Below are 15613 nucleotides of genomic sequence, written 5' to 3' on the forward strand. Positions count from 1 at the left end.
ATTCTTCTACTGACCTCTTATAGGGAGACATTAAGAGTGGCAATAAATCAGATGATGGTATTATCAGCTTGGCATGTAATATGCAGTGCTGTAACCACTTGTCAAAACTATTATCTCTCTCTCGCTGTTTTTGTTTTTTCCCTTTTTTCTCTTCCTTTTTTGTTTTCTTTGCTCTGTTTTTTTCTCTCTCTCTGCTCATCCTTCTGTTTCCACTTCTCTCTCCCTACTACCTTTTGCAACCTGAGACCACATCTTCTTATGAAAGCTGAGCTCGGGAGAATTGTCAATATCAGTTATTGCAAGATCAAATATGCCAAAGCTTTAGTACATATTTCATATATGCACAACTGTCAGAAACTTTGCAACATTTTTGAATCATACATTGAATTTATGTTTGTGTTGCATCGTATTATACATGTGAAAGAAAAATAAATGATTGTAGGGTATTTTGAGAAAGATGCTGCTTTATTTACAGTCCTGCTTTGAATGTCTTTTGCTGATTTATAAATGTTAGGTCATCTGATGTTTTTGGTTGTTACTTTTAACATCCAAACCTGTGAAAATTAGAACTTGAAAAGGTAACTACAGAGAAAATAACACATCTTTTGTTTTAATTTTAATGTCACTAAATTTCAAGAAAACCATCAAAAAACTGAACTATCTGTAGTAGATGCATCTGTTAGTGACATTATCAGTAAGCTTGATCACCCCACAGTTATTGTGAAGATGAAGTCTCACCTTCACATTTAAGATGACTACCAATGTATTGTACAGCTCTATCACCATGCTCAGTGACCAAAGAGGTTTCAGTCTGGTGAAAGTACAGCACAGGTCTAGTTAGATGCCAAGCAGTTCAACCAGCATGTGATAGACTGGGTTAAGTGATCTCAAACAACAGATCAGTTTAATGCTCTGGAGTTCTGTTAGATCCAGTTGTGATTAGTGGTGGTCAATAAAATAACTCCCTTAAAGAGAGCTCTACAAATGTCTTTATTGAGTGATTGGGGAGCACAGCACATCAGTGCAGAGGACAAGGTTGAAGCATGTCCAACCGCTGTGAGCCAAATATACTGAGTGGGAGTGAATGCTCTATCTCAACTTCTTCCTGAGATTTCCACCATCTTGGATGCCACCATGTCAGCTAATTGACACACTCCACACGATATCGAGAAACAGCTGAAGGCACTGGATACTGCAAAGGCTATGGGTCCTTACAAAATTGTGGCAGTAATAGTGAAAAAGTGCCCCAGATCTATCCATGCCCTTAATGAACTGTTTCAATATAGTTGCTGGTATCAACCTGGCAACATGTGAAATTGCCTAGGTGTGTCCGGTGTGCAAAAATAGAATGAATCCGACATGAACCATTATTGCCTCATCAGTTTACATTCAGTAATCAACAAAGCTTTGAAAGGTTTCATTGACAGCAGTATCGATGACTGACTGACTGTCTTTATCCATGGTTGTCTGCTCACTGATGTACAATTTGGTGTGTGCCTGGTGGAACCCACTCTTAATATCATCACAGACTAAGTCCAAACATGAACAAAATAATGGAACTCGATGGACTCTGCCCTTGACATCAAGATGATTTTTGATTGAAATGACATCAAGGAACCCCAGTAAGACTGGAGTCAGTGGAAATTAGAAAGAACGCTCTGCTGCTTGGAGTCATAGCTATCACAAAGGAAGGTGGTTGTTGTGATTCTTGGAGGTCAGTCATCTCAGCTACAGGACATCATGGCAGGATTTCCTTAGGGTAGTATCCTAAGCCCAACCATCTTCAGCAACTTCATAATGACGTTTCCTCCATAATAACATCAGAAGTCAAGATGGTTACTGATATTGTTCAGCTCCATTAGCAACGCATCAAATACAGAGGCAGTCCGTGTGCAAAGACAGCAAGACCTGGACAACAGTCAGGCATGAGTTAGTGTGACGTAAGTGTTCTTTGTAACTTGTACATAAGTAACAGGAAATGCTCACCACCTATAAGTGAGAATCTAGCCATCACCCCTTGACATTGAGTGGCATTAGCATTGCAGAATTCCACACTATCAATTTCCTGGGGTTACCATTGACTAGAAACAAAGCTGGTCTAGCACTAATAATACTGTGGTTACAGGAGCGGGTTGAGGGCTGGGCATTCTGTGGTGAGTAACTCACCATCTGGCTCCTCAAAATCTGTTCACCATCTATAAAGCGCAATTCAAGACTGTGATAGAATACTGTATATTTGCCTTGATGAGTGGAGCTCTTGCAACACTCAAGAAGATAAACATATTTGAAGACAAAGCAGTTCACTCAATTATCATTCCATTCTCTACTTTCAAGATTTATTCTCTCCACCCCCACACAGTGGCACATACAACTGCCACCTATAGGGAGCATTGCAGTAACTCACCAAAAGTCTTTTTCCAAACTCATTACCCCTCTCGTGTAGAAGATCAAGGGCAGCAGAAGCAGGGCAACATCACCCCCAAGCTACACATCCTGACTTGGACGTATATTACCATTCCTTTGTTGCGGATCCAAAATTCTAGAGCTTACTTCCCGACAGCACAAGATGAACCTAACCCACATGAACTGCAGCAGTTCAAGAAGGCCACCACCACCCACTCAAATGTAATTAGAAATGCTAGTCTAACGAGTAATGCCTGCATCCCGTTAATCAGTAAAAATGCATAAATAGTATATGTTGACAACTGGCAATTTTCTATTGTTCAAAGAAAATACTTCTGTAGATCTTGTTGCTTTTCCAAATGTAATCCATTTTAAGGATTTTGTGAACACCAAATACTGATGAGCTATTTACTAAAGTATGTGCGATATTTGACAATGGACTGTGTATTCTGACAACTGTTAGAATTAATATTTAATGAGCAGATCATCATCATTACAGTCAAGCTTAAATAAAAATTCACAATGTGATTAAGTTGGTGTTAAATTCTATTTCTGTGCCATGAATGGTATATAGTCATAATTGTACATGGTGAATCAGTTTTGTTAATAACAGGATACAGGCATTTTCAGCACTCCTCCCTAACACATTGTTATTACATATTCATTGCCTGCATGTCTTCTGATGTGATTTTCAAGAAAAACAAATTAGAATTTTTTTGCTTATTCTCTACCCAAAAAATCTCGTACTTCAGTAGAAATTGTTTGGGCAGTTCTATGTATTTTGTTTTTTTTCCACAATAGCTGCTTATTAGTTGATTGCAATGTTGACAAGGTGATTACTTAACACAAATATGATAGTTAAAACTAAAATGAAACAAAATCAGGTAACTGATGTAATTAGGGAAACCAGGCTTTTTACAGTACAAAATACTGTTCGTGTATTACCAACTTTAATGGTTTAGTGAATTTACTGATAAACCTGAAAAATTTCTTCAAATGTGGACAACAATCTTTAATAAAATCAGAAATTAATGGAAAACCTCAGCTGATCTGGTAGGAACTGTGAAGGTACAATTAACATTTTGGGTCCAAAAGAAGACCCTACTTTAGAACTGACTTGATCAAGGGAAAGGTTGGCATAAATGCTGAAGATGGTGCAGGAGGAGTAAGTGATAGGTAGAGATATAGAGAAGGTCAAAGGTGTGGTCATGGGTCTAGTTATGCCTGTCTTTTTGTGGGGTACGTGGGTTCCTTGTTCTGGTCGGACATGAACCCCCACCCACAACTCTTTCTCCGTACATCCATTACATCATTGTTGCTACTTCCCTGTCCTGTCTGGATTGGAAAAGTTTATTAATTCCAATATCCACCCTGCCTTCACCTTTTCACTTGGTCCATCTCTGATTCCTCTCTTCCCTTCCTCAACATCTGTTTCCATTTCTGGGATAGGCTGGCCACCAATATCCACAACAAATGCACTCACTCCTATAGTTACTTTGATTATAGAAAGCAGAGTGTGACAGTTTATAAAGACTGTATTCTGTTCTCCCAGTTTCTCTAACTCCATTGCATCTGTTCCAATAATGCCATCTTCTACAAGAGGGCCTCCAAAATGTACACCTTCCTTGTCTGAGGATTCCCCACGACTGTGGTTGACAGTACCCTCAGCTGTGTCTAACCCATCTCCCACCCCTTTGTCTTCGCCTACCATCCCACCAGCATCCACATTCAAAGGATCCTTAGCTGCCAATTCTGCCATCTCCAGCAGGATGTCACCAGCAGGCACACATTCCCCTTGTCAGCCTTCCACAAGGACCATTCCCTCTGTGGTACCTTGGTCTGTTCCTCCTCCACTCCCATCAGCGCTCCACAGCATCTCCCCATGCAATTGCAGTAGGTGCAATTTTTGGCTGTTTACTTCCTCTCTGTTCATTATCCAAGGGCCCAGACACAGATGAAACAAAGATTTACCTGCTCCAATCAATCTAGTTTTCTGTATTCGCTGTTCCGTGTGGTCTGGCTGTATACTGGGGAGATGAAATGCAACTTAGGAGATTGCTTTGCAGAACACTTATATTCTGTCTGCAAAAATGACCCTGAGCTTCATGTTACCTGCCACTTCAGCATCACCACCATGTTCTCTGGCCAACATCTCTGTCTCAGGCTTGCTGTAGTGCTGCAGCAAAGCTCAGCACAAGCTGAAAGAACAGTGTCTCATTTTCCACTTGTGGATCCTGAAGCCTTCCAGGCTCAATATAAAGTTCAATAATTTTAGGAACAAAATCAGAAATTACAGGAAAAGCTCAGCTGGTCTGGCAGCATCTGTGTAGAGAAGTAAGTTAACAATTTCAGGTCTGGTGATCCTCAACTTTAGGGCCTTTAACTTTTAGTTCCTGAGCATCTTTGCCTGTGACATTGCCGCAAACCCTACACGCCAGACCTTGTTATCACATGGGCTGCTACCAAGAACAGCCACTGTCAGCCATTATTGGTCCCCTATTGATTCTCCCAGGCTGATCTTTTGCCCATTCCTTTTTCTCACTCAGCGTCTGTCTCTTCCCCTCCTTCTGGACTCATCTCCACTTATCTCTCCATCCTCCTCCTCCACCCCATCTTCAGCATATATATCAACCTAGCTAAAATCAGTTCTGAAGAAGTCACTGGACCTGAAACCTTAACTGTCACCTGTTCATAGATGCTGTCAGACCTTCTGTGCGTTTTACAGCAACTTGTTTTCTGATTTCCAGCCTTTGTAGTTGTTTTTATTTTGTTTAGTGCTCCAATCTTTTAAGTTTTTATTTTTGTAATTTCCACTGGGAATAATGAGACAAGACCACTGTCTTATTTAACTGTTTAAATGTTTTATCCAAACTGATCCTCAATGCCCTAGCTCATGCTGTCATTCAGTATGCTGCAGCTGGGATAGATGAGTGTTGCTTTATTGAATCACTCAGCTTGCATGATCTTTCAAGTTCTAATGAATCTCTGAGTAGTTCAGTTTTTCTTTTGGCAGTAAGAAGTAATCACGGCCTTGCTGTACTAATCCTCCTTCATCCGGTGAGTCAGTGTTGTGGGAAGAGTGGGCCTAATATGGCAATCTCCTTTCTTTATTTGTTGCTTTCTCTTTGACATGACTATTACAGTGCAAAATCATCTTTTTCCTTTCTGAATAGATTGCAGATAAGTTTAACCCACTGTGGGGGGGTGTGCAGTTAGAAAATTTTAGAACAGGCCACCCACCAATGGTTTTTCTGCAATGCTGTTTCTAGCTTCTGGCAAGGCAGGACTTCAGTACTAAGGCCCATGATTTGCTCAAAAACTTACTGGTCAGCTCTTAACGATTGATATTTGTCTGGGGATGGTGATTCGCTTGTCACTGAAGACCCCCATCCTCATAATTGGTGCTTGGATCATTAAATCTCAGCCAGAGTATTGCCCTTTAAGATAGCGATTGGGAGGAATTTTCTTCTCCGTGTCATTATTCTTTGGCATTCTGTTCCACAGACTGCAGTGGAGACCTGCCATGTCCAACTCAACTTTGAAAATATTCCAAGTTTTTATTGACAAGGGAGTTATGCTTATTGAGGACAGGCAAATACAAAGAATTATACAACACAGCAACAGGCTCACCAATACTACACCAAATCACTCAAAACCTTTTGCCTCTTTGCTATCTATATACCTCAACTTCTTGCCTATTCATATTTCAGTCAAGATCGTTCTTAAACTTTATCGTCCTCCGCCACCTTCTCTGGCAGCATATACCAGGCACTTGCCACCCTCTCTATTTTTCCAAAAAAAACTTGCCTTTCGGATCTTCTTTTAAGAATATGGAGTTAAGGCCTCAAACTTAGCTGTATCCATATCAAATGGCAGAAGGACTGAGTGGCCTACTCCTAATTCCTAAGACCCATTGGTTGATGGGATGGTAACCAGCTTGTGGCCCAGATACAATGCAGCTTGCTGGGCTTACTTCACATGGTTGGAAATTTTGGAGGTGACTCTGTTGTAATTGGTTAAAGTTGCTTTTTTTAATATGATTTTGATATTGTAGCTTCTACTTCAAAGTTTATGTATATCGTAATGATTTTATTTCCTGTTAAATGTTCAGAAAACGAATTCTGATCTTTGTTTTGTACCTATTGGTTTGCTGTTCATGAGAAATCTTCATTCTGATTGGCCAATCAGCCTGCTTGTTGATATCATCCTTTCTGGACAGCACACATCTTGAATAAATAATGTCTGTTTCAAAATAATGTTAAATATGCTATTTCATGTTCCAAAGCCCATTGAATCTTATGGGCAATCTTTTTTTTGAAATTGGCAGAGTGCATTACCTCAGACTCATCTGAATTAAATATTCCAGATTAATGTTGTCAAATGACTAAGCAATAACTGTTGTTTCTGCCAGCCTTGTTTGTTTTAATTCTGTGATAGGGTGTCTCATTGCTACCAAGGTCAGGGTTTTTTGTCAATCCCTAATTACCCTTGAACTGAGTGGCTTGCCATCCTATCTCATGGAATCTAAAAGTCAACCATATTGCTGTGGATCTGGTATTGCATATGGGTCTGTCCAGGTAAGGTCTGAATATTTCTTTCCTGAAAGGACTTTAGTGAACCAACAGCATTTTTTTATAGCTGTTGATGATTTGCTGATTACCATTATGAAGGCTACTTTTCAACTTCAGTTTCTTTGTTTAAAAACAAATTTAATTTGTATCATGAGTAAAAACAGAAAGTGTTGTAGAAACTCAGTATGTCTAGCAGATTTGCAAAGAACCAAAAAATGTGAACATTTCAAGTCCAGTGTGACTCTTCAGCTGCTATGATGGGATTTGAACCCATGTACTGAGAACATTAGTCTTTGTCTCAGCATTAAAATTATCTCAACATCTTCCCTGCCTTTAACTAGACGATGGTTGTACTTTGCATAGTAAGATGTGTTTTTTTTTTCTTTAGCCTGCATAAATGCATTAGTGCTTTGGATCTTTCTAAGAGTGACAAGAGACCATATTTAAAACTAATTTCAGCACAAACTTCAGGGAAGCCTCAACTGGCTTGTATTTCTAGCTCTTGTCCACTATGCATTTAACAGTAAATTGTTTAATCCCATCCTTAATTGGAGGGCAGGAAGACGATAAGCTTTTGGTATCATTGTTAGACTATTAATCCAGAACCTTTATCTAATGTTCTGAGGTCATGAGTTTGAATCCTGCCACAGTAGATGGAGGAATTTAAGAATCTACTGAAGACAGTGAAATCATTCTCGATTGTCAGAAAAGCCCATCTGGCTCACAGATTTCTTCCTCAGAAGAACTTCAATCATCCTGACTTGGTCTAGCCTCCAGAACTGACATACTCAACTGCCCTATACACCCGAATAGATGGCAGAAATAGCCCTATAGACCCCACAAAGAAGTCCTTAGTAACATCTGGGGTTAGAGCCAAAATTAGAAGAGCTGTCTTTGACGAGTTGAGCAACAGCCTGGCATTGTCAAGCTTACAGAGTTCTAACAGACGGGCAATGTCCAGGCACCAGGATCACCATTCCAATGCCAGGACAGACCCAGGAGAAGTGGTGGCACAGTAGTATACAGTCAGGAGGGAATTGCCCTTGGAATATTTAACATTGACTCCAGACCCCATGAAGTCTCATGGCTTCAGGTTGAACATGGGCAAAGAAATCACCTGCTGATTACCACATACTGTCCTCCCTCAGCTGATAAATCAATACCCTCATGTTGATCAACACATAGAGGAAATGCTGAGAGTGGCAAGGGTGCAAATTATTTTATTGTTTTATTGACACGTACATGAACAATATATGGGTCACCATTTACAACACCATCGTGGATACAAAAGTACCTAGGTACAACTTCTTCAATTACAAGATGTGAGAAAATAAAGAAATAAAAAGTCCAGCATTGCAGAATAAAAGTTCAGAACAATGTTGTTCCAACCCAGACCACGGTGGCAACCTCCAGTCTGCACTAGCCCCAGATCATTCCAAGCTTCAGCTCAAGGTTCATGAGCCTGGGAGATTGAAGTCCAACACCAAGAATGGCTGGCTCAGCAGCAGTACTATTGATCAAGTTGGTTGGATCCTAAAGGACATAGTTGCTAGACTGAATCTGCAGCACTGGCAAGAGAACCAAGAGGGGGGCAAAGCATACTTGACCTCGTTCTTGCCACTCTGCTGGCTGCAGATGCATCTGTTATTGCCAGTATCAATAAGAGTGACCACTGCACAGTCCTTGAGGAGACCAAGTTCTGCTTTCAAATTAAGACCTTCCTCCATTGTGACTATCACCATGCTAAATTGGACAGACTTTGAACAGATCCAGCAACTCTAGACTGGCTATCCATGAGAGTCATCAACAGTAGCAGAATTGTACTCCAGCCCCCCCTGGCACAGCATAACTCCTATTCAACCATTTTCATTTAAGCTATGGGATCAACCCTGATTCAATGGAGAGTCCAGGAGGGCATGACGGGAGCTTCTCCAGGCATACATGAAAATGAGATGTCAACCTTGTGAAGCTACCAAACAAGCTTAATTGCATAGCAAACAACATAAGCAGCAAGAGCTAAACGGAACAAAGCAGCAAGTGAAAGACATAGCTAAGTGATCCCACAACAGGGATTTACGCTCTGCAATCCTGTCCCATCCAGTCATGAATAAATAACTCACTGAAGGAGGAGACTTCTTCATTTCCCCATCCTCAATGATGGAATAGTTCAACAGATAAATGCAAATGATAAGACTGAAGCAACTTTCAACCAGAAGTGCCAAGTGGGTGAACTATGTCAGCCTCCCCCAGTGGTCCTCAGCTTTACAAATATCTGTCCTCCTTCAGCTGATGAATCAGTACCCTCCATGTTGAACAACATGTGGAAGAAGTACTGAGGTACCAATCTTCAGCCAATTCGATTCACTCCATGTGATATCAAGAAACGGTTGGAGGCACTGGATGCTGCAAAGGCTGTGGGCCGTGACAACATTTTGGCAATAGTATTAAAGACTTGTGCTTCAGAACTTATGACTCCCTTAGTCAAGCTCTTCCAGTATAGTTACAACACTGTCCAGGTATGTCCCATACACACAAAGCATAACAAATCTAATTCAACCAATTAGCACTCTGTTAGTCTACTCTCAATCATCAATAAAGTGGTAGAATGTGCATCTCTTTAACAGTGCTATCAAGCAGAATCTGCTCAGTGATGCCCAGTTTGGGTTCTGCCTTTCGACTCTTAACCTCATTACAACCTTGGTTCAAACACTGACAAAAGAGTTGAATTAGAGGTGAGTGTGACAGCCCTTGAAATCAAGGCCGCATATGACCATATGGCATCAAGGAGCCCCGGCAAAACTGGAATCAATGGGTATTGGGAGGAAAACTCCCCTGGTTGGAGTCATTACTTGGCATGTAGGAAGAAATTTGTTGGAGGTCAGTTATCTCAATCCAGGACATCTCTGCAAGAGTTCCTCAGGGTAGTGCTCTAGGCTCAGTCACCACCTTCTGCTTCATTGATGACCTTCCCTCCATCACAAGGTCTAAAGTTTGTTTACCAATGATAGCACAATATTCAGCACCAGTCACAACTCCTCAGATAATGAAGCAGTCCATATTCAAATGCAACAAGATCTGTTGGACAATATCCAGGCTTGGGCTGACAAGTGGCAAGAAATATTTGTGTCACACAAATGCCAGGCAATTAGAGACATTTAGTGGTTGAACCATCACTGAACCCCCACTGTTAAAATCATTGGGGTTACCATTGACCAGAAACTCAACTGGACTGGTCACATAAACACCTATGGCTACAACAGTATTTCAGAGGCTAGGTGTATCTCACCTGACTCCTTACGTGCCTGGATGGGTGCAGCTCCAACAACACTCAAGCTTGACACAATTCAGGGCAAAGCAGCCACTTAATTGACACCACATCCAGACAGATCTAATCCCTCCATCACCATAGTTTAGCAGCAGTAGTGTGTGACAATGCAGCTCTTTGAACAACATTGTTGTCTTTGGTTTTTTTCAGAGGGGTCATAAAGTCAGAGGTTCCAATATATCTGGGTTTAACTACTTGAGAATGCTTTTAAGTCTTTCTTTTGAAACACTTGCGCAATGAAAGGGGAGTGGCCAGTTCTCACAGCTCAGGATTTGTTTTGGTTTGAGTAGACTGGCTATTTCGCAGCTGCTGGTCAAGTCTTAGCTGGGAAGTCAGAAGCTGCTGGACCCAAAGAAACCGCTCCATGCTGTTTTTTTTTTCTTTCCCCCCCCCCCCCCCCCCCACTTCTGTCCTCTCTCATAAAATCAAATGCAGGTTCTTATCTTTTTATGTTTATGGGGATGTTGCAGGTATTTGGAATAGAGTCATTAAGTTGCAATGGAGTTGATTGGGTTTTCAGACAAATTATGTTATTTTGTGTTCTGTTTTCTTTTGTTCATGTATAAATAAATTCTGTTTTGTTTAAAACCAGGTGGTTGATACATTGTTCACCTGCTTAAAACAACTAATAAAGTTAGGGTCTGGGCTACCTTCTTGAAATGTTTTGAGGGGGTCTGGCTTAGTTCATAATAAGTGTATACTGTCTACAAAATGCACTGCAGAAATTCACTAAAGATCCTTAGACAGCACCTTCTAAGTTTACAACCACTTCCACCTAAAAGGGCAGAATAAAGATGGAAGCACCACCATCTGCAAGTTCCCCTCCAAGCTGCTGACCACCCTGACTTGGAAATATATTGCCATTCCTTCACTGTCGCCAGGTCAAAATCCTGGAATTCTCTCAGCAGCAGTTTAAGAAAGCAGTTCACCACCACAATTGCAACTAGGGACAGGCAGTAAAGGCTGGCCAGGCATTGATACCAACATCTGATAAGTGAATTAAAAAGAGATGGTAAACATAAAACAGCATGGGAACAGGCCCTTCAGCCCATCATATTTGTACTGTCCACAATGCTATTCCAAAATAATTCCATCAGTGTGCGCATGGTCCATCCCTCCTATTCTCTATCTGTTTACATGTCTATCTAAATGCCTCAAACATTGCTATCATGTCTGCTTCTAATCAGACTACAGTAGTGCAGCATTGATTCACCAACTTACCTTCCTGTCAAGCAAATGGTCTATAATTTTACAGAAAAGTTCAGTTTGAAATATATATATATATATCTATATTATGTAACGTGACCTCAGATTCTTTCATTTTAATGGTTACAGCTAATTTTGAGTGCAAGATTGCCAAATGTACTGCACTTAATTAAGCATTTTTCACTTGAGCAATTTTGAGTTGTAAATTGCTCCTTTTCTTTGTTGTATGCTATAGATTTGTCACAAACTTGCAGTGCATGTTAACAGTTTGAGATCTGTGTTTGATATCAGCCAAATTTAAAACTTTCAACTTACTATAATCGATGTTTCTGTGTGTTGTAATATGAAAACATACCTGTTCTCAGCGCTTTGCGCTGGCCCACTTACGGATTTGCTAGTTTTGCTTGAAATTAGGAGGGTGAAAGCCAGTTGTGTATACCAACACGCATTAGGAATATAATGAATTTGAAAAAGAACACTTTTCTTTAAAAATAAATAGCTGAAAAATGTTTCAAAGGTGAGTGTAGGATGCGTGAGAGTCCAATATCTATAGACACTTCCTAATTGTAACTTCTGTCTTACAAATTTGTATTCACTCCTAAGTTTAATTGCATTGTGCTTAGTTAGCTAAAATGCTAACATTTCCTTTGACTATCTCTCTTTCTGCCAAGCTGCTGAGATACACCATGGACAAAATGGGTCTAGAGCAGGTGAAAATCATAGCCAGCGATAATCTTTGGGAACCAATATCTTGGTCTGTGCTTCAAGATACTGAACTATGTGATGTGGTCGACATTATTGGGTAGGCATTTATATGCTCTATTCTCACAAGGTAATAATAATTATTAGGTTTCCAATGTCAGTGAGCTGCTTCTTTGGGGAAGAGAAAAATACATTCAGGTTCTTTGCACTTGGATGTCACCTGACTTGATACTGCAGTTTGAAATCTGACATTCGAGGTATTCCACATATGTGCAGCTATAGAGACAAGCAGTCTAACTATATACATACTCCTTGCTGGGTTACAAATGTCAGTGTATAACTTGAAATAGGAAAGAAGTTGAAAACCAAATACGTGACGAGATCAATGTTTTTGCCAAGGTCACTTTTATTTTTATCCTTTTAATGTGGTAAATCCAATATGTAAATCTAATATAGCAAAATCAATTCAAATGGTTGAAGCTGATCACCAACTTATCAAGATTTTATTAATTTTAACCTTTCTCTGTTAACATTTAGCTGTATTTCTGAAGTTGCAATTGTTGTGTTTGAGCATGAAATCCGTAGCGCATACCATAATTGTTGGTTTTGAAAAAGTGTTTTTAAAGTCGAACTAGGTGTAATTATTATCAATGTTTGAATGAAATTTAAACATTTTTGGGTTTATGAATATTTCATTTTATATCTTAGAGCCCATTATCCTGGAACATTGTCAAGCAGTAATGCCAGGAAGACTGGAAAGAAGCTATGGTCATCTGAAGACTACAGTACTGTTAATGATAACGTTGGAGGAGGTTGCTGGGCTCGTATACTTAACCAGAATTTTGTCAATGGCAATATGACTTCGTAAGTGTTAACATGGATTCTGTTAACAAACATCTGACTGTACATTTCTCTACAGTATTCTAAAGCGAACAAGTTCTTGGGATGTGTAAAATAACAATAAGACTGAAATTTGTGGACTTGACTTTTGAACTATTGTACGACTCTGGATGATGCTCCTTCATAGTGCTCTTACATAGATAGTCTGAAGACATTTACCCATTGTCAATAAGTCACTGAAGGCTAAAATGCTATTAGGAAGGCCAATGGAATATTGGCCTTCATTGCACGAGGGTTTCAGTACTGGAGCAGTAAAGTCATTCTTCAATTGCATAGGCATTTGATTAGACTACACCTAGAGTACCGTGTGCAATTTTGGTCTCCTTGCCTGCGGAAAAATATTAAGTTAGAAATCCTCTGGACCTGATAAAGTATTTCCCAGGAAGTTAGGGAAGAAATTGTGGGGCTTCAAGCAAAGATATTTATATCTTCAGCCACAGGTGAGGTTCCGGAAGTCAAAGTCAAGTCACCCTAATCTTAGCAGACCATAGTGCTGTTCTCTCATTTAGAAAGAGACGATTAGTGATGATTTAAGCTGAGGGCCACCATACCACGGGTGAGGGGAGAGGTTGAGAAGTAGACTTCTTCATGGTAACATCAGCTGATTTGGAATTGAACCCATGCTGTTGGCATCAAACTGCTTCACAAACCAATCGTACAGCCAACTGAGCTAAACCAAGCCCTGTGGTGCAGGAGAACTGGAGGGTGGCTCATGTGCCATTATTTTAAAAAGCCTGCAAAAAAAAAGCCAGGCAACTACTAATCTGAGCCTGAGGTCAGTGGGTGGGTAAGATCATAGAATTTCTACAGAGTGAAAGCAGACCATTTGGCCCATAGAGTCCTCACCAACACTCTGAAGAGTATCCCACCCAGCCCCACCCCTTACCCTATCTCTGTAACCCTGAATTTCCTATGGGTAACCCATAGCTTGCACATCCCTGGAAGCTACAGGATAGTTTACCTATCCTGCACATCTTCCGACTGTAGGAGGAAACCCATGCATACACGGAGAGTATGCCATCTCCACACAGTTGTCCGAGGGTAGAACTGAACCCAGATCCCTGGCACTATGAGACAGTAATCCTAACCACTGAACTATCACGTTTTTGGAGGTGATTCTGAGAGACAAGACTTGTGCGCATTTGGAAAGGTAAGGACTAATTAGGGATAGCCTGCATGACTTTGTGTTTGGGGAAGCATGTCTCTCACACTTGGAGATGATCAAGAACATAGTTGAAGGTAGATATTGTCTACATGGACTTTAGCAAAGCCTTCAAGGTTCCACATGGAGACTGGTTAGTAAGGTGAGATCTAGGGAAAGCTAACCAATTGAATACAAAAATGGCTAGATGGTAGAAGACAGAGTTTAGTATTTGGTGTTCATACTGGAGGTCTGAGATCAGTAGTGTGTCTCGAGGGTTGAAGTTGGGTTCACTGATCTTCATATATATAAACAGTTTGGGTGAGAATATTGGATGCGTAGTTAGTAAGTTTGCAAATGACACCAAAATTAGTGGGATGGTGGACAGTGGAGAAGGTTATCCCAAGAGTACAATGAGATCTTGATCAACTGAACCACAAAATGGTCAATGAATTTAACTTTTGATAAATGTGAGGGGTTGCATTTTGATAAGACAGACCAAGCAGTTAATTACACATTAATTGTAGGGCCCAAGGGACTTGGGCTGCAGGTACATAGTTTCTTGAAAGTGGCATCACAGGTTGACAGAATGGTGAAGAAGATGTTTGATATGCTTGCTGTCATCGGTCAGAGCATTGAGTACAAGAGTTGGGATGTCATGTTATGATTGTGCAAGACATTTGAAACATTGCAGTCAAGATTAGAGTGGCGCTGGAAAAGTGCTGCAGGTCAGGCAGCATCTGAGGAGCAGGAAAATCGACGTTTCAGGCAAAAGCCCTTCATTAGGGATGAGGCTGGGAGCCTCGAGGGTGGAGAAATAATGGGAGTGGGGCTGAGGAGAAGGTAGCTGTGTGCACTAGGTGGATGGAGGTGGGAATAAAGATGATTGGTCAAAGGTTGGAGCTGACAGGTGGGACAGGTCATGAGGATGGTGCTGAGCTGGAAGGTGGGATGGAAAATGAGGAAACTGGTGGAGTCCACATTGATGCAGTTTGAAACATTGGATACAATTCTGGTTGCCCTGCTATAGGAAGGATGTTATGAAACTGAAAAGGATGCAAAGTTGCAAGGATGTTACTGACACAGGAGGGTTTGAGTTATAAGGAGAGGCCGAATGGGCTGGGATTCTTTATTTTTCCCCTGAAGCATAGGAGACTGAAAGGTGACCTTGTAGACGTTTATAAAATCATGAGGGGCAAAGATAAGGTGAAAAACTAAGATCTTTTCCCCAGGGTAGGGGAGTATGAAATTAGAGGGCATGTGTTTAAGGTGAGAAGGGAAAGATTTAAAAGGGACCTGAGAGGGAACCTTTTCACGCAGAGGGTTGTGCATATACAGGGCGAGCTGTCAGTGGAAATAGTAGAG

General features: G+C 40.7%; 1 protein-coding gene across 5 annotated transcripts in view; it reads left to right on the forward strand.

Annotated features, from left to right (window-relative positions):
• The window catches only part of galcb (galactosylceramidase b), a 79500-nt gene that overhangs the window by 36627 nt on the left and 27260 nt on the right, over positions 1–15613 (forward strand). For 4 of the 5 annotated variants that reach the window (XM_072568269.1, XM_072568271.1, XM_072568272.1 and 1 more), the window contains 2 exons: positions 12177–12307; positions 12916–13071. In XM_072568269.1, coding sequence (XP_072424370.1) covers positions 12177–12307; positions 12916–13071 — 287 coding nt within the window. The remainder of the gene's footprint in view (positions 1–12176; positions 12308–12915; positions 13072–15613) is intronic. The other variant, XM_072568270.1, reaches the window with a different exon arrangement.

Source organism: Chiloscyllium punctatum, chromosome 4 (genome assembly GCF_047496795.1).
Source record: "Chiloscyllium punctatum isolate Juve2018m chromosome 4, sChiPun1.3, whole genome shotgun sequence".
In the NCBI taxonomy this organism is placed as follows: Eukaryota; Metazoa; Chordata; class Chondrichthyes; order Orectolobiformes; family Hemiscylliidae; genus Chiloscyllium; species Chiloscyllium punctatum.